Source organism: Lytechinus pictus, chromosome 5 (assembly GCF_037042905.1).
Source record: "Lytechinus pictus isolate F3 Inbred chromosome 5, Lp3.0, whole genome shotgun sequence".
Taxonomy (NCBI): domain Eukaryota; kingdom Metazoa; phylum Echinodermata; class Echinoidea; order Temnopleuroida; family Toxopneustidae; genus Lytechinus; species Lytechinus pictus.
The window spans coordinates 37462843-37482655 of NC_087249.1; the positions used below are offsets into that span (position 1 = coordinate 37462843).

The 19813-nt window shown below is 35.4% G+C and overlaps 1 protein-coding gene across 4 annotated transcripts in view; it reads left to right on the forward strand.

The window, feature by feature from the left end:
* Nucleotides 1–204: 204 nt before the first annotated feature.
* The window catches only part of LOC129261453 (dolichol kinase-like), a 37280-nt gene continuing 17671 nt past the window's right edge, over nucleotides 205–19813 (forward strand). For 2 of the 4 annotated variants that reach the window (XM_064100324.1, XM_064100327.1), the window contains exons 1-3: nucleotides 205–409; nucleotides 9350–9520; nucleotides 16594–16669. In XM_064100324.1, the coding sequence (XP_063956394.1) occupies nucleotides 9379–9520; nucleotides 16594–16669 (218 nt within the window). In that variant the 5' untranslated portion in view covers nucleotides 205–409; nucleotides 9350–9378. The remainder of the gene's footprint in view (nucleotides 410–9349; nucleotides 9521–16593; nucleotides 16670–19813) is intronic. The other 2 variants (XM_064100325.1, XM_064100326.1) reach the window with 2 other exon arrangements.

Genomic DNA, 19813 nt, shown 5'->3' on the forward strand with positions numbered 1-19813 from the left:
AATCTACGTGTATTCACATTTTTCACATTTCTTATTTCATTCAAACAAGCACACACACGCACACCCCACACACACCTTCACACAACAAACATCAACCACTCTGCACAACCACTGCCGTAATACTTGGTGCAAGCTGAAAAAGGGGAAAAAAATCTTTTTGAAGATACCATAGAAAAACTCGCTCTTCTCACTGGCTCTTCTTGCACTTCACTAGGTGGTACGTACTGTACGCGTACCGACTGCTTATGTGCAGCGCTGAGCTTGATCAAGCGACCGAGTGATTCCGAAATAGGTGTAACTTAGTTAAAACTTTGTAAAAAAAAGTGTCAAAACGGCAAATATTCAACTTCTACTGGACTTTGGAATTGGAGGCTCAGATGCAAGTATTTTAGGTTGTGAATTATTTAGGGTGAGATTGTACATGTTTGAAAACCATTAAACGGGGAGGTGCGAAACTACACTACGGTAGCGCCAATACACTTCACCCACCTGCACGCACCTTTCACCCTAAATTCAATACACCGTATTGGTAACCAAAATTTCAGGCATGTGAACCTGGATGACGTTTTAAACAACGCTTTAAGTTTACACCTCAGTGTAAATACTACACTGCAAACGAATTTAATAATATAGCTTTTAATACCACCAAAATCGATAAACCAATCGACTTTAGCTTTATGCACGTTAATATTAGAAGCTTGCAAAAAAACCCGGGGGGGCCACTTACATTGACGAGTGGATACCATGCGCGACCAAAAAAACACGTAAAAAGGATGTCTTTTTCAAGATAGGGCACGTTACGTACGTAAAGTGATAAGGGTGTCAAAAACACAAAAATATTGAAAAAAGGGTATCTATTTCGCTCGGAAAAATATACGTGTTTAGGGTCAAATATGCGAGGATGATAAAACAAAATCAACATGTTTTATAAAGGATGTCCTTTTTGCCCCAACACTACGTGTTTAGAGTCTGATTTGCGCGAGGTGTGGAAGGTGGGGCCGTACTAAACCAAAATAATGGTGTCTAAAGGTAAAACCGACGACCAACGGACGCGTGACATAACAATAAAATATCTCTGTACTTGTTTAGGGGTTCATTTCAAGGAATACTTGCTAAGAGTATCGTTTTGTTTCCAATACTTGTTAAGGGGTGCATTTTCAGAATATGGAAAATACATCGCTGTACTTGTTTAGGGGCTCAGTTCTGGGAATACTTGCCAATAGTATTTGTTTCCAATACTTGTTAAGGGTAGGGTTTCACATGCCAATACTTGTTAAGGGGTGCATTTTCAGAATATGGAAAATACGTGTTTAGGGTGCTTTTCAAGACCCCGTGGTCGCGCATGGTATCCACTCGTCAATGGAAGTGGCCCCCCCGGGCAAAAAAACTGATATTTTCAGTGAGTTTTTATCCATTTTGAATACTTTTCCATTTTCTTTGATCGCAATGTCAGAAACCTGGTTACATTCAACAAAAACATTTTCAATATTGACAATTATACATTAAAACATAACGATCGTAAACATGGAATGGGAGGGGGTGTCGCTTTTTACATTCATAATGATCTACATTTCAAAATAAGACATGATATTAAACTTGAAGGTATAGAATCGTTATTCATAGAAATTGTTGAGGACAATAAAAAAAATAAAATAGCTGGTATTGTCTATAGACCACCAAATAACATCACTAACACATTTTTTGACAGATTGGAAACATGCCTCGAAAAGATATCACGCGAAAACAAGGACGTTTATTTCATGGGTGATTTCAATATAGACATTTCAAAGACTTACACTCCACTTGGTCAACAGTTTATTGATTTATTATCCTCATTTTCTTTTAAATCACTCATTAATAAACCAACGCGGATAACTAGTACAACACACACAATACTAGATAATATTTTTTCCAATGAAGGTACTCTGAATGATAAAGACAACGGAATAATTTACTATGACATTTCAGATCATTTACCCTTATTCACGATATGTCAAGACAAAACAACAAAATAAAGAAAAAAATTACCCGACGAAAAGAAACTAAACGTAACATACAATCTCTTAAAACTGATTTGAGTGCAGAGGGTTAAGCAGATGTTTATAGAGAAGACAATATCAATAAATCATATGACATATTTTTAAATAAACTTCTTTACTATTATGACAAAAATGTACCTTTGATAAGAATCAAACCTGGTAAAAATAAGAATAAACAACCATGGATCACCGAAGGTATAATTCAATCAATATTCACCCGTAATCGATTATATAAGATATCGCTGAAATCACCAACTCAAGAACATCAAAACAAATACAAGAAATACCGTAAAATAAATTAACCTCAATAATTCGCTTGGCTCGAAGATCATACTTTTCTAATAAAATTGAAAACTATGAGGATTATAACAAAACATTGTGGCATACAGTAAATGAAATGTTAAATAAAAATACGTGTGATTTTAACAATGTTGATTTCCTTTTAAACGGGCATAAAACGCAAGACCCTTCAGAAATTGCTAATGCATTTAATTCTTTTTTTTACCAATGTTGGTCCTAACCTTGCATCTAAAATTGCAACTAATGCCAATGACTTTTCTACATATTTAGGTAATCATGCCGAACATTCTTTATTTTTTAACCCTACCAATACTCATAGAAATCATAGAAATTGTTCGGTCTTTTAAATCTACTAAATCCAGTGGCCATGACGGTATCAGTGTAAGTTTACTTATAGAAATAATTCATTTTTTAGCTTCTCCGCTTTCATATATATTAGATTTATCTCTCTCAAATGGAATTTTCCCAGATCAACTAAAAATTGCAAAAATAATTCCTATTTACAAAAAAGAAGACCCTTGCCAAATCTCTAACTTGTCCCATTTCATTATTACCCAGCATATCCAAAATACTTGAAAAAATTGTTTACAAGTGATTGTACTCTTTTCTGGACACAAATAAATTGTTAATCTCAAATCAATATGGCTTTAGGAAAAATCATTCAACTGACTATGCAATCTTACAATTACATGACAAAATAATAGATTCACTCTCTAAAAATGAACACACCGTTGGGGTCTTTATGGATCTATCGAAGGCATTCGATACTATGGATCACCATATTCTTTTGTGTAAATTAAAGACTTACGGAATCAGAGGTATTGTTTTATCATGGTTTAATGATTATTTATCATTTAGTATGGGGTACAACAGGGCTCCATCCTAGGCCCATTGTTATTTTTGATTTATATGAATGATATAATTAATGCATCACCTTTACTTACCTATGTTCTCTTTGCAGATGACACTAATGTATTTTATTCTCACAAAAACTTAGACATGCTTGAAACAATACTTAATCACGAATTGGATAAATTGTCTATGTGGTTTAAATCAAACAAACTCTCCTTAAATATTAACAAAACAAATTTCATATACTTTAAACACTTTAATTCTAAACATTCATTTCGTGGTTCCATTCAAATTAATAACATAAGTCTCGTTGAAAAACAAGAGACAAAATTTTTAGGGGTAATAATCAATTCTAATTTAACTTGGAACAGCCACATTCATAATGTTAGCACACTAGTTGCCAGAGGTATTGGTATATATAAACTCAAATATTGTCTTTCCAAAGATCACTATTTTATATTTCATATTGCAATATATTGTGGGGTAATAGCAATAAAACAAAAATAGATTCAATTCTGCGCCTTCAAAAAAAGGCACTCCGTATTTGCTCCCATTCGCAATATTTAGCTCACTCTGATCCCATTTTTCGGAAACTCAAAACGTTGAAAATAAACGATATCCATACTTAACAATCTGCCATTTTTATGTACAACCAATGCTATACCTACATCCTTTCAAAACATTTTTACTTACATTTGGGACATTCATTCATATCCTACACGTCACTCGTCAGACTTTCATTTGACAAACCCGAAAATAATTTTAGCACAGAAAACAATTAGACACCACGGCCCAGATATATGGAACAATATACCCAATCATATTAAACTCACTGCATCTGTCTTTTCTTTTAAAGCTTCATTAATACCTTTTATCCAGATATTCATAAATCTCTAACCTGCACTTGCACCCACTAGCACACACTACCACACACTTCATTTTTCAATTTCTACTTTTTCCCTGTTGTTTGATGATTCGTGACATTAATTTTTTTCTTACAGACACAATTCATTTCTTAGGTTCAAATTCAAATGGGCATTTTCACCACAGATGGACACAGGCAAAAAAATCAAGTTGATATTCATGTCAAATGCTTTATGTTTTTTAATAATACAAGACCTAAAGTTTCTGAGACAGATTTTTTCCGACTCTGGCAGCCATTTTTTATTTCAAAATGGCTGCCAAAGTATGGATACAAATTAGTGTTGAAAATAGTATATTGATACATATTTTGTTTTGACAGATTTTTAAAGAACAAGTTTGATCATGATGTTTTCGCCAGTGATTTAGCTTGCTATTATAACACTTTTTAAAATCCCACAGAAAGAAACACCAGTAATTCATTCATCTGATAAAAAAACATTGATGAAGTATGTGATATGGTATGTAATGTCAGTTACCGAAAACATGAACTTTTTTTTCTCATTTCCTGGAAAAGAGGATATATTATATGAAACTTGGTAGATTTCCTCTCTAGGTAACACCCCTCCCTTCTACACCAAAATTAAAGATTACCAATTAACAATGAAGCCATAGGGTACCATTAAATATATGTAATGTCAGTTACCAAGTGGAAAATGTAATGTCAGTTACCGATATGTAATGTCAGTTACCATGATAAAACGTTGGTTACCAATATTGAAATGCAAATATGTGGTCAATTTTATGGTGAAGAAATATTGTATACTTGTTATTTAAGTCTTTCACTTTAAAAGTCACAGCAGAAAGAGCATGCTATTGACTTTTAGAAGGTATAGTTCACAAGGAATGCTATATGAAATTATAAAGGAAGTTGCATTCCCATCGTGCAAAAAAAATTACTATGAAATTGTTTTGTACATGCACTTACCAAGTACCTAATTGTTTGTATCAGACAATTTTTTGTTTGGTTTTTTTTTTGGGGGGAGTGGGTACTTTTCATAACCTATTGCCTAAATCTGCAACATTTTTTAAGCTTAACATTGTGATGAAGGGGATTTCCAGGGTCCCTTTTTTAGTTTCTAGGATTCTTTTGAGCATTGCCTCGCTAAAAGTAAATTCCTGGTTTTTATGCCTGTTAGTAGTGTGGATGTGTGATACAATTTTTGTTTTTGGTTTACAAGTATACATGTAGATGAAAAGTGAAATTTGACAGTTCTGATCAATGTTGCATGGATCTACTAAAACTGTGGTTTTTTTTTCTAATTTACAAATAGTTCAGTTTCAGTTTAGAAGCTGGAGTTTATTTTTTGTTGACAGCTTAAAAATGAAATTAGCAAAGAAAATGATTAAACAAATTATGAAGAGGATAGAAATCCGACAGATATGAACAAGCATTGCTTGCACTGACCAGAATGAAAATCAATAAAACTACATGGCTGCATGAGATTCGGGGGAGGGGTATGTGTAGCCTAGCGGAGGAGACCAATATTCATTTTGCCTTTTTAGAGGGGAGGGGGAGGTTGGAGAAGGAAAAGGTTTAAAAAGTCAATATAAAACTGATGAATATATTATGGGTGTATAGTCAGAAAAATCGATGTGTACAGTCAATGCAATATTAAAATACTATAGGAAAACATGTAGCTGCTATGACCCCACCCCCCCCCCCCCGAGTAAGTAAAACATACATTTCTTATCTTTTGATAATTAAAAATGTGAAGTATTATGAAACTTTTATGAATTTAAAAAGCCTTACATATAAGTACCAAGAAAATTATGCCTTTGAAAATCATATAGCACCGGTAAATGTTAATGTGTATTGTCAGTTACCAACAAGTAATGATAAAAATGTTCAAATCAAAGAAAGGAATTAAGAAAAAGAAAAAGTTTTTTCATTGAAATGTTCCTAGAAACTCCGGTATACTTCCATATCAAGCTCACTTTCATGTGAAGCCCTGCACAGAAGATACAATGCAATGATTCCACACATTTGACATCTATGTGTTATCTCTATGGCAAATTAAGTGTAATGTCAGTTACCGTAATGTCAGTTACCAGCATGGTTGCGGAAAAATTATCATAGCCACCAAAAGACAAAAACTAATTGTTTAATATTTTGACACATCTTAACCTAGTAACGGAGGTATATTTACATATTCAAATTATTACTCTATCTACTCAGGGACATGAGATATTTCAATTTTAATGAACACCCTGAAATTGCATGTCCTTTTGCGTAATTAATGTCAGTTACCGACACATTTTTGCTTGCTGATGCGTAAAAAAATGTGGTTACATAGGAAAACTTAGTATCAGAGTATACAGCAAGGTTCACTTTATTGACTCTATCAAAAGCAAATTTCCATCATTTGTTGTTTTAGAGATACACACAATGAAAGGTGTGAAAACATTGTGCCGTGTAATGTCAGTTACTGTGAAAATGCCCAAATTCAAATTCAAATTTATTTATTTCATGTTTCCATGTAGCCCTTCCCTTTTTTTGCTGCTATGCTTCAAGCATATATTTTCTTATATAGTTTGCCTCTGCATTTTACTCATTATATATATATTTTTGTTATATATTGTATTTACGTCTTTCTCCAGTCACTACATATAAGATTGTCACTTGGTTATGTACTTTATGCTATATTATGATTATGTCTCAAGCATTGTAAATATGTTTTGTATATTATTCCAATAATAATAATAATAATTAACATCATTTATATAGCGCTTATCACAAAGAATGTCTCTAAGCGCTTAAGGAAAATACATAGGAAGACAAGAAATTTCAGCTAAAATCAAATTATACATGTTAACAGTTGGAAGTAGACAGTTGAAGCCGCATATGCTAAGGACGATCTATTTAACGAAAAGATGAGTTTTTAACATAGATTTGAATTTGTCAGTTGAGTCTGCTTGTTTTATGCTCTGAGGAAGGTTGTTCCAAAGTTGAGGGGATGCTGAACAAAAAGATCGGGAACCATAAGACTGGGTGTTGATGGCAGGAACTTAAGAGTGATTTTTTTGCATGAGCGCAAGTTGCGGGAGGGTGAGTATTCTGATATTAATTGTTGAAGATAGACTGGAGCTGATTTTATCAAACATTGGAAAGTAAGCAAGAGGATCTTAAAATCAATTCGTTCACGAACCCTTAGCATATGAAGCTCCCTTAGCAGTGGGGTGACAGACTCACATGAACGACGTTTAGCAATAAGCCTAGCTGATGAATTTTGTATTCTCTGCAGTTTGTTAATCTGTGTATCAGGTAGACCATACAGAAGACTGTTGCAAAAGTCAATGCGAGACATGACCAGTGCCTGAACAAGCCTCTGGGTGGTCTTTTTTGTAAGAAATTGACGGATGCTACCGATTTTATGCAATGCAAACGAGGCAGATCTGCATACGTTGTTCACATGGGTCTTTAGAGACATATTATTATCAAACATGACCCCTAGGTTTCTAGCAGCCGCAGAGCATTCTATATCAGTACCATCAAAAGAAATCGGACCAATCGGACTGCAAGTCCTATGCCTACTCACAAAGTGTAAACATTCTGTTTTACGTTCATTTAACTTTAATCCATTCTCTATGGACCAATTCTTAATGTCTGTAAAACATGCACTGAGTCTTTGTAGCGCCACAGCGTGGTCCTCCTTTTTCAACACTAGGTAAATTTGAGTGTCATCTGCATAAGTCATACATGATATTCCATGGTGTTTGATGACATCCTCTAATGGAGATGAGAAGAGTGTAAATGCTATCGGACCGATGACGGACCCTTGAGGTACTCCGAAGTTAGAGAAGCTGACAATCGATTCAGAGCCATTAACAAAAACAGACTGGGTTCTATTAGCGAGGTAAGAACGAAACCATTCCAGAGCTGAGTTGTCAAGTCCAAATCTTTCATGTAAACGACTTAGAAGGGCATCATGACTCACCGTGTCAAAGGCTGCAGAATAGTCCAACAGCAACAGAATCGCTTCATCGCCTTTATCAAGGGAAAGAAGGATATCGTTCGAAACTCTAAGCAAGGCAGTTTCACAACTATGATGCGGTCGGTATCCTGACTGCTTCTCAGAATATAGATTATACTCCTGGAGTTGTTTTAACACAAGTCTCTCTACAGTCTTTCCCAGGAACTGAAGATTGGAGACAGGTCTGTAGCTCTTTAGATCATCAGAAATCAGTTTTGTGGACTTCAAGAGTGGAGTTACATGAGCATGCTTGAGTGAATCAGGAAAATGACCATTGATGAGGGAAGCATTCACAATAGCTGTTATAACAGGAGTTAACTCATTAATGCAGTTCTTAAGTAGCCAAGTAGGTATTGGGTCGAGTCGAGTGGAAGTTGAACAGGATTCTTTGATAACTCTGTGAACTTGGCCCTGTGTTACAGGAGAAAAAGCATTAAACCGATGATGGGTGCTTCGAAAATTGACGTGGTCGAGATTGCTTGATGGTAGACTCTCAAGGGACCGTACAAGGACATCAATCTTCGCACTGAAGAAATTTGAAAAACGATCAGCAAGAGATCGATGTGGGTCATCATCTGATGGTAGGACGTTCCTTGCTGAGGTAGAAGACAAACGATCAACTCTTTGAAAAAGCTGATGAGCATCACAGTCGTCAAGTTGTTCAGAGTAATACTCTGTTTTAGCCTCGGCAAGTTGGTTGCTATAGAGACGACATTCATCCTTCAGGATCTGGCGGTCGATTTCTGCTTTGGAGTGACGATATCATAATAAATGCAGAAAATCCTGCATAAAAAAAATTTATATTTGCATTTGATTTTTCATTAGCTTTAATTTGATACCAAACATGACATGTCAATTCCGTAAAATATGAAAATCATATTTAAGAGGTACATGTATGTATAAAAGTGGGCTTGGCCTATGACGTCAATAATAAAAAAATGCCCAAGGGTGCCCAGGTGGCACCCATCGGATTCTTGGAGTAGACACCCTATACTAAAAAATTTGCAGCCATACCCAACTTGAAGGTTAACATTGGGGTTCTACTTGACTATTGGCTCTAATAGCTCTTTCAATTTATTTTGACTCAAGCTAGGATCTTGCTATGCATTTGGTGTTCATGATTTTATTTCATTTATTTGTGAAATTTTAGTAATGTTTGATTAAATATCACCTTCGTAAATTTTTTTCAAAAAGTGTGCAAACTATGGTCACCCATCATTCAAAGAATCTATTCTTTATTATTTTTGAAATTTCTTTTATCAGGAGATTTACTGACTTATGAGGTTCTGTGGATGAGGAGTAGAATGAAGGAAGATAATGAATTTCCAGAGGTAACCACCTCAGAGATATTGGAGGTAGGCGTGATAGGGTTGGGTGTTGCCACGGTTACATTCACTGGACCCATGTCGGCCTCCAAGCTCAGTATAATCATAGGTGAGAAATATCTATTTTTATACCCCCGCCAAACAAAGTTTGAATGGGGTACCGGTATATAGGAATCAGCGTACTATTGGGTGGGTGGTCGGCAGGCGCGTAGCCAGGGGGGGGCGGTGGGGGCGGTCGCCCCCCCCAAAACGTCCCCAAAAAGAAAAAAAAGAAGGGAAAAAAAGAGAGGAGAAAAGGAAAAGGGAAGGGAGGAAAGGGAAGAAAGGTAGCTTTGTGTTTTTTTTTTCTTTTTCTTTTTTTTTTTCTCAAAAGAGAAACTCCTTCACTCTTGCTCTAAATTTATGATTATGAATTTTGCTTCCGCGCTGTGCGCGGTTAAATGAAAATATTGAAGATCTCCATTGTTTCCCCTACCCTTTCTCTAACCCTGTTTTTCTACCTCAGCTATATGTGTTTCTTGCCAGTTAAAGTTCAAATGTATACATTAGGGCATGGAATTAGAGTAAGGTTAGGCCAAAGTATATGAAGTTATCTTTTTTTTTAATTGATCGCGCAACTTCTGGTCGGGTTGGCTCCGGGCGGGTAAAATCTTTATATCAATTTCTGCCGTCACCTCCATAAAGTCAACTTCTCCCGCTTTTCAGCTCATTACTAAACAACCAAAATTTTTGGGGCAAACAGGTTCCTAATCCAAAAAGAGGAAGGTATAAAATTCGTATCGTATAAGGGTATTAAATAAAAAAGTACAATATTTTTTATCAAATTCTATTCAACTTCATGTCATTTCCCTGTACATTCATCTCCTGTCCTGTTTTTCGCCCTCAGTTTGAAATTTTGAATGACTCTTAAGTTTCTTTATAATTCAAAATGAAGCGCTTCAGAATAAGTCAAAGAAATTAGGCATCCTTTTTATATAATTTCAATAAATCACAGAAGTTTCAACTTTTTGCGCACTATTTTCCTTTTAATGAAGTTCAATAATCTTAGAAAATTAATTGAATTAGAGCCGATGGGGTATTGGAGATATCTGCATTATTTTGATGAAACATCCGCCCTTTGAAATTTCAGAGTTTCGTTGCTCTGCGCGGGGAGGAATATCTTCCTCCTGGCATATACACTTCTTCTCCTCTGTTTTGCGAGTTAAAGATATGCACTGTCGCTAAATTGTTTGTAATCAAATCTGATCTTTCCAAGGGAAGTATTCAATATATGTTTGAGAATATCCTTTTCTCGGGACCCTTTTCATGGCCAAAAAATTGATAAAACGCTTTAGCTTCCGCACTTCGCGCGGGGTTATTATCATTTTAATTTCCTCCATTGTATTCCTTTTTTGTGCGTTCACAATCTTTTTTGAAAACAAGGTTCATGAAAACCAGGTTCAAAATCACAATATAGTCAACTGAATTGGAGCTGATATAGATACTAGAGACAAGAGAGACGACTCCTTTTCATTTTAATTTATGAAACACCAAAAGCTTCGCTCTTCGCGAGGGAGGGGGAAACTCCCCCTCCCTGCACCCACCCCCTAGGGAGCGCGCTTCGCGCGCTCTGTAAGCGTTGGCACGCTTCGCATGCATTTACCGCCCCCTCCAAAATGAAATCCTGGCTACGCGGTTGGTGGTCGGTCAGTCCATTGCAAATCTACTTCCTCAGTTTTTAACGAAACTTGGAACACATGTTGGTGTTGGGGTGAAGATGTGCAAGACTTATTTTTCTCATGTGTTCGAATTTATGTTGCCATGGTATCAGTATATTTGGCAAAAATAAGGTAGAAATCTTGCAGTTCAAAGTACTCCCTCAGTTTTTAACCAATTCTCATGAAATTTGGCACACACATTGGTATCGATGTAAAGATGTGCAAGACCTATTTTTTTTGTGTGTGACAAAAATCATGTGGCCATGGTAACAACATATATGCCCCAAATTAGGTAAAAATCTTTTGGTTCGAACTACTTGATTAGTTTTCAACCAATTCTCATGAAATTTGGCTCATGCACACATTGGATTTGAGGTATAGATGTGCAGGACATATCTATGCATGTGTCAGAAATCATGTTGCCATTGTAACAATATATTATATGTCAAAACGTTGGGCAAAAACTTGCTGTATAAACTACTTCATCAGTTTTTAAAGGAGAAATATATTGATTATGAATATAGCCTTATTATATATCAGTGGAAAGTAATGATGTGGGGATTATAATTTGGTCATTCAAAAATAACAGAAAATAATACATAAGGTGGAAATCGCCAATTAAAAAGCGCTAAAATGCCTCTCCGAAATATGCCTCGCATTGGTCTCTGAATTGATTCGAATTTGATGACGTGTATGTGTGTACGAGAGACGTGATTGGCTCTCCCACGTCAAGCTCCACTTGCGTGCAAAACCTGTTGCGAGGGTACGTTTTCTCCACAATGTCACTGAATACTTCGATCACGAAACGAAAGAAAACCCAGAAGTTTATCTAAATTTGGATTTTGAAATTGATGATTCTGAAGATAAAGAGATCGATGATTAAGTTTCTAGCTCTACTGAGCAACAAAGTGACTTGGATGAAGGTAAATTAAGGGAATTACGCCGTTGATGATGAGTCGGACAATTCAACTTGCATGCCGATTCGCTACCAACTCATGCAGCTGCTAGTGCTAGCTGCACTGCGGGTCAAATCCATGAAAATGAATTCCAGCATGACCACATCCAGACAGAGTCTCTTCCCTCTATCAACAAAATGTACTCTTAATGAGAAGGAAAATAATGACATGACTGTACTTACAAATAAGTAAAAATATCCGAACTTAATCATTTCTGAAGGCAAATCAACACGCGAATAGCAGCAGACGATATGCACTATTGATGAACTTCACGTGGCTGGAATAGATTTTCGCTTGTTCTCTTAGATTGAATTTCAATCTCATTAAAGTTTATAGATATAGTTAATAAAATGTGGATTTAGGGGTAATCGAGTATCACTGACAAGTCTTAGGTCGCATGATCAAGGTCAAATGTCATTTACAGGGTTCGTATGGGTCATGGAAAACCTGGAAAGTCATGGAATTTCACTTTTTTGTGTTTCAGGCCTTGAAAGTCATGGAAAATCGTTTTTTTCATTGAAAAGTCATGGAAAGTCATGGAAAATCATTTTTTAATTGAAATTGAAATTGAAAAGGTTTTATTGAAATTATTGCACTTTGCAGCCAAAAGGCTGAATTGCGTACAATTTACAGGCATATATACATAGTGTACAGATTTAAAAACATCAAACTTGAAATGATGACGAAAATATAATGCAACTTAATATATTTTATATTAAAAGTTTAATGATTTTAAGTTAGAAATAGTAATAAATAAAAATATAACAACTCAACGGCCCACTAACGCCATCTGCTCGAGCTTCGCTTACCATTTAAAAATCATCAAAAATCCACACTCAAAATCATGAATAAGCCTTGAAAATAGCGAGGAGCGCACAGTCAGTCCGCAAGCCCCTGTGTTAATGAGCAAATGAGCAAGATTTATCCAAGTCCTCTCGTGGCTGAATTCATGTCCCTGCAAAATCTCGTGAATTGTGAGACTCTCTTTCTCAAAGAATTTAACCACTTTCTCCTTGAGTAATATTGATTATTTTTGTACCATGGGCAAGAGTAAATGTTACTCTTTTATATTGGTCATTTCTTTTGAATGAAATATTTTGATAAATAAGTGAATTTTTTACCTGAAAAGTTAAGATGCATCAAACAGAATTTTCTTCCTCTGTTTTCACTTGCAAATTGTGCAACATTTTGTGTTTTAGGCACCAACATTATTTATATCATCAGAAAGCTCAAACTCTATACTTTCTTACAATGTCACTCTTGATATGTGGCATCTTTTAGATGGGTCAGCAGCCAGCTTTTTCCATCAAGATGCAAGACGAGATTTCTGAAATTTCTGAGTAACATAAAATCCAGAGTTCTGATTGGCTGAATACTGTTTTCAAAACAAACAGACGCGGGTAATTTGAAGAGATTACCACATGGTGAGTGTGACCTTGCAGAGGCCCAGTGTGGGGAACATTGGAATTTGCGTGGGTGTGTGGTCTGTATGACCAATCAGAGCGCAGTATTCTTGTTTTTGAGCTGCAAAATGTACCTGGCCTATGAAAAGCTGGCTGCTGCCTGCTGCCTGCTGACCCATCTAAAATACATCTTCTTATAAAAATTATAACATATTAAAGCTTAGATCTTCAGCTTTATCATGATCTAAAAATCATTTGTGCCCAAATAGAAATTAAGTGTGAAAACAACAACTTGTGTTGCATGAAAAAAAATATTTTGTTTCATGTTTTAGATCAAAAGTTTTTCCTATATTACAACATCCTTTTAAAAATCCAAACACATGACCTGAAAGAATGATTCTTCTTTACAAAGATACCAAAAACATGAAATTTTGTCAATATTTAGAGCAGCAATGGCCGAATAAAAAGAGGTGTTTTGGTTCGCACCAAGCTCATTAACTATGCAAAAACCCTCTAGTCATGAATATCACTTGGATAAAGGAAGCTACTTTTTCAGGGCTTGCGGACTGACTGGCGCAGTTACGAATTCCGAAGTTGCGTCTTTTTTTCTGCACCACGTATATTTTCATACACATGGTATCAGGTATGGGAAAAAAATCAATGCAACGGTCGGGAAACAGTTGCATGTATTGGCATTACGTAAAAACCCCATTTGAGGCGACACCGCAGTTCAGATTGCAAACTGCGGTTTTAGACCCCATTTTTCATTTGAAACTCTCATTTTTCATTTGAACATTTCCAAGCCGTCTCAATTTGTCTCAATTTCACCTCCACAGGCCAGTAAAGCCAAGGACGAAATGATAAACAACAGCTGTGCTATTACGTAAGACTTCTCTGCCTGTAGAAGGACCTTTGGAATGAAATTATTGTATTCGATATTTAATCACGTTTTCAAAGGCATATTGTATTCAGACATCCAATATTAGTCCTTTTTCAATTTCGAACGAAGAAAATCGACCTCGAAATAAGGAAAATAAGCAAATAAAAATTATGGTATGCTTTGCATGCAGGGACCGCCCTCAGCGCTGCGATGCATCCCATAGTTTCTGTCCGTCCAGCAAGAAAATATGGGATGCATGCCGTTCACTCGCGCATTGATACAGTCCTAACGTTCGAAAAAAAAAACCAGCCAGACAGAAAGAAAGAAGGAAAGAAAGAAAGAAAGAAAGGAAGGAAGGAAGGAAGGAAGGAAGGAAGAAAGAAAGGAAGAAAGATGAAAAAAGTTGCACTTCACCGCGTGTATACACGGAACTCCATAGCAGGCTCTTAAGGTGGTTTCAAATCGCCTCGATCACAAGAATCCCCGTTAAATTACGAGAACATTCTGATCGGGGTAAATTTCCCGATCAGAGAATACCTGGAACTGACGAACTTCGAGGCGGTCTGAAACCACCTTTAGACACGTTGCAATCCATCGTGTGTGGCCCCCTGCTGTGACTGTATGTGCTGGGCTGTCGTGTTATCTTCGGACCGAGGTCAAGAAACATGTGTTTTGATACTTAAATTGCTTGCTTGGGGCAGTTCGGGCTTATAGTACTTGGAGAAGAGAATTGGTGAAATGGAAACTGGGGTATAGTGTTCTCAAATGGAGGTTTTTCGTCATGGGGTCCATTATGACTACCACCATGTGCAATTTCTAATGCACTACATGTTTCCGCGGCTTATTATATTCACTCACGTTCGTAATCAATCGCGTCGCGTTGGTAATCACACGCGTTTTTGATTTTTGGCGATTTTTTTTTTTTCATTTTGGTGCGATTTTTTTTCTAACGGTGTCTTCAATGGGACAAACACGCTGGGAAAATAAAATGAAATTGAAATTCGAGTTTCGTTTTAAGCCGGCAAGTGCCTTAAATAAGATGTACTCGACTACTGTTTTAACATAACAAACAAGCAAATCAGCCATGTGGCTCAACTAACTTAGAATAGATCCGGACTTCTACTGTGTCTTATACGAGGACTCAGAGTCGGAACTTGCCATATCTGCCACATCGATATTACATCGTATCATTCCCATATGCGGACATGCCTGCATGCAATGGACCCGGCCGCGGTCGGACACGACGTGCATCGGTAGCATGGAGCAAGCTAACGTGAGTCGAGCTGAGTTAGATCCCACGTTACATATGAGGCGCCGATTGTACCAATATTATATAGAACAATTATTTGTTACATAATCATTATTCATTAAATAATAACTATTATTTATATATAATTTAAATTCTATTTGTAAATAATTACTATTATATAAAATAACATTCCTAATTATTTATATATAATTCCAAGTAATACTTCATTATTTGTAAATAATAATAGTTCGACATTCTATTATTTATAAATAATGATTATTTATAAGTAATGGGATATTCAAACAAAAATGTTATTTATAAATAATGAAACACGATGAATTTTCATTATTTATAAATAATGGGAAACTCAACAAATTATTTATAAATAAAGAAATGTGCACTGGCATTGTTAATAGATAATTATCATTTACAAATAATAGAAAACTCTACAAACTTATTTATAAATAAATTTATAAAATTAAACTTATTTATAAATAAAGAAATGTGCACTGGCATTGTTAATAGATAATTATCATTTACAAATAATAGAAAACTCTACAAACTTATTTATAAATAATAAAAAAACGAATTGCAATTATTCATAAATAATGAAGTATGCAGTGTCATTATTTATAAATAATGAAACACAAAAATATTATTTATAGATAATGAAAAACAAATAATAGATAATGAAAAACAATAATCATGCGTGTGGTCTGACCTATGCAGTGATGCATTATACATGTATATATACCTCACTCAACTGAAATTCAAATGCGATTCAAAGTCACGTTTATATCTTTGTGAAACTTTCTCCTCATCAAAAAAAACAGACACTCGTTTTCCAAACTAAAGCTGATGTTTGTATGATTTAAAAAAAAACCTCACAATATCCATGAATTTTCATTTCATTTTCAAAAAGCTGATGTAGAGACTTCTACACATATTTTGAAAGCCATTATTGATTTTGGTCACTCAACATGTTTGTTATTTTCAGTTTATATTGTAGCATCAATCACACAGTTTTTGAGGAGACCTGAACATTTAGCTGCTCAAGAAGCCTGGACTTTCAGGTATGAGTCATGTTTATTTGTTAAGAATAGGTAATTATTTTTAAACTGTTGGAGAATGAATAATTTTGCTATATAACATGTGTTTTTCAATACATTTGAAACAGCAAATACTAGTATATGTTGGCTCAGTCTCTAATGGGTTAGATCACATTGTCAGAGAGGAATTATTGTGCATGAGACCTGTTTTGGGCCCAAACCCTAGATAATGATATTTCTCATTTGATTTTTCAAATTACATACATGTGTGATCAGTTGGTTTTTGTCTTGCCTGCATAGCGGAGCGAGACTATAGGCCCTGATTTTCCGACGGCGGCGTCGTCAACATTAAAATCTTGAGCAAGGTTAAGTTTTTGAAATGTCATCATAACTTAGAAAGTATATGGCCCTAGTTCATGAAACCTGGACATAAGGGTAAGTATTACTGAAGATCCTGCCTGAGCTTCAGCTCACATTAGGAAGGTCATAGGTCATTTAGGGTCAATGAACTTGGGCCATGTTGGGGGAATCAATATTGAAATAGGGTAATAGTGTATCACTGAAGATTCTGCCTCAGTTTCAGGTTACTTAGGGTCAACAAACTCTGACCATGTTGGGGGTATTTGTGGAATTTTCATCATAACTTTGAATTTTATGGATCTAGTTCATGAAACTTAGACATAAGAGCAATTAAGTATCCCTGAACCATAGAGATATATACTAATAACGCTAGAGGGCATACCTTATCAGATCGCTGTGATTACGCAGAGACTTGGCCGCCATTACTTGATAGGTCTTCGCAGCTGCCATGTGCGTAAGGTAACAATGGGGCATGTACCCGGATGAGCACAGAACAGGAACAAAATGACGACATATGAAAGCGATAGCAACGGAAAATCAAAATTGTATTTATCACACTGAATGAAAGTTCAAATTAACAAAAAATCTAATCTATAGGCCTATCTATAGTGCAGGATATATCCTACAGCTATACTACAGGCCAACGACATAGATCCCCAATTGTTTTTGCTTTGGTCATCATAGCATTTCGATATTACATTGATATATTCGAGACTTCTATTTTCTACTGATTTGGAGGATGAATATTAAAAATAACATGTAGGCCTAGGCATATTGTTGTAGGTCCTGATTGATTTATCATGTTTTTAACATGATCTGGTGTTCAAGTTGACCTAATTTCAAGAGAGTTAACTAGGCCTACTGTCTAATTGCATCCGAGACACAAGCCTAAGGTATCGAAAGAAAACATGATTGCAATTTTTCATGTAGTTTCCTAATTACTGTGATGCTGATAATTTGTTTTTCATTTTTGATAATTGTTATAAATTGTTTTCCGTATAGATCTACATGGAAATCTCCACCCCCATGGCTTTAAACGTCGATGTAACCGTCATCACAATAACTCTTTGAGTCATAAAATGACTTTTTATTGATGATATTTGAAAATGATTTACTCATTGGGCCAGTTAATGTATGAATGTATAAGTTTATGTAAATTTAGATTTCCAATGCCGGCAACCATTCAATCATATTGGTTACTCTCTTACGTGCAATGTAGAAAAGTTTGTTGACAGCAAAATTTGCATATCAAATGTGCGCGTGCATTCCAATGATTTGCAATGTACAGGAGGCCTAATGGGGGAAAGTGTAAGATGTTTACTTGTATTCTTGCTGTGGAAACATTTCAATATTTCGGAGAGTAAACAAATCACAATGCGTGTTTAACGCAACATAATGAAATTGAAGAATTCAACTTTGATTTTGTGGAAAATCTTAAACTTGATTGTTAAACCGGGCTGAAATACTAGGCTGATCGGCAAAACTGGCTGAAATATCTGCCAGCGATTATGATCCTACATGTAGGATTGGTTTCAAGGTTTCAATATTATGTGAACAAATCAAGGATAGAATAATAATGAGAGGAAGAAGGGGGAGGAGAAGGAGAGGAGAAGAAATAAAGCAGGAGGAGGATATTATAATTTGTATTACAAAGAATATTATTACTAAAACTGAGTGTATAAAACCAATAAAAATATTCTGAAAAAGATAAATGCAAACTTAATAAACTTAGCCGATAAAAACGTTTGCAAAATTTTCAGTACTAAAACCAAACATTTTAAACAATATTGAAAAACTGACAAATAATGGGAATAAAATATTAAAAATTTTCAGGTGTTGAGTGATTATTATCCCAATTTAACCTCAAATATATTCATTGTGTTAATAACTGTGTCTGTGTATCTTGAATACTAATTTTATGGCAGAGTTCCAAACGCTGGAGCCGGCCTCTGTAGGCCTATAGTAAATAAACAGATAAACACACGTTTTGCAGATTCAGTTTTGTTTGTTGTTATAATACTGGATTTTATTTTATTTTCTTTTAATTTCATTGGCTAATATAGTATAGACTTTATTTATCTTTATTATTCAGGTTTGTTTTTATAATTTCCCTGGATGAACAAAATTATTATGTCACTTTATTGTGGGGCCGCGTAACGATTTTGAAAGTGGGGGGCATAAAATCACAATCGTTTTGATGTAGACCTATACTGTTCATTTTCATTTCGGGGAGCTAGGAGCCCGGTCGCGCTCCCTGTACTTGTATTTTGATTGTGTTAAAGTGAATTTGCTTAATTGGGTGTGTATGTCATTTCACCCCACCCCCTAAAAAAAGGGGAAAAAAGATGATTCTAACTGAAAGTGAAGGGAAAACAAGAAGCAAACAAGTTAGAACAATAAAAAGTCATTCTAGACCATTCATTTTCGGTGCCATATAGGCCTAGAGATTTTGGGAATTATGTTCCTATGAGAAATGTTTAAAGTACTCTGAAAACCCAAAACTTAATTATACATACATCCTAAGCACTGTTTGAAGACATTGAAATTTGTGAGATATTTCCTATTTTTGAGCAAGCGCCATTAGCGCCCAGCTGAGGCGGATACCGGCGCTATACAAGAACCCATCATCATCATCATCATCACATACATGTACATAACACAAATTTTAACATTGATGGTATACATGTAGTATAACTGGAGGCTAACCAAGAACAAGTGTAGAAATGCCCTCAATACTACTTGATAAAATATAGCTTTATATAATCAAAGATTAAAACACTAAATAATTTATACAAATTATCATACATT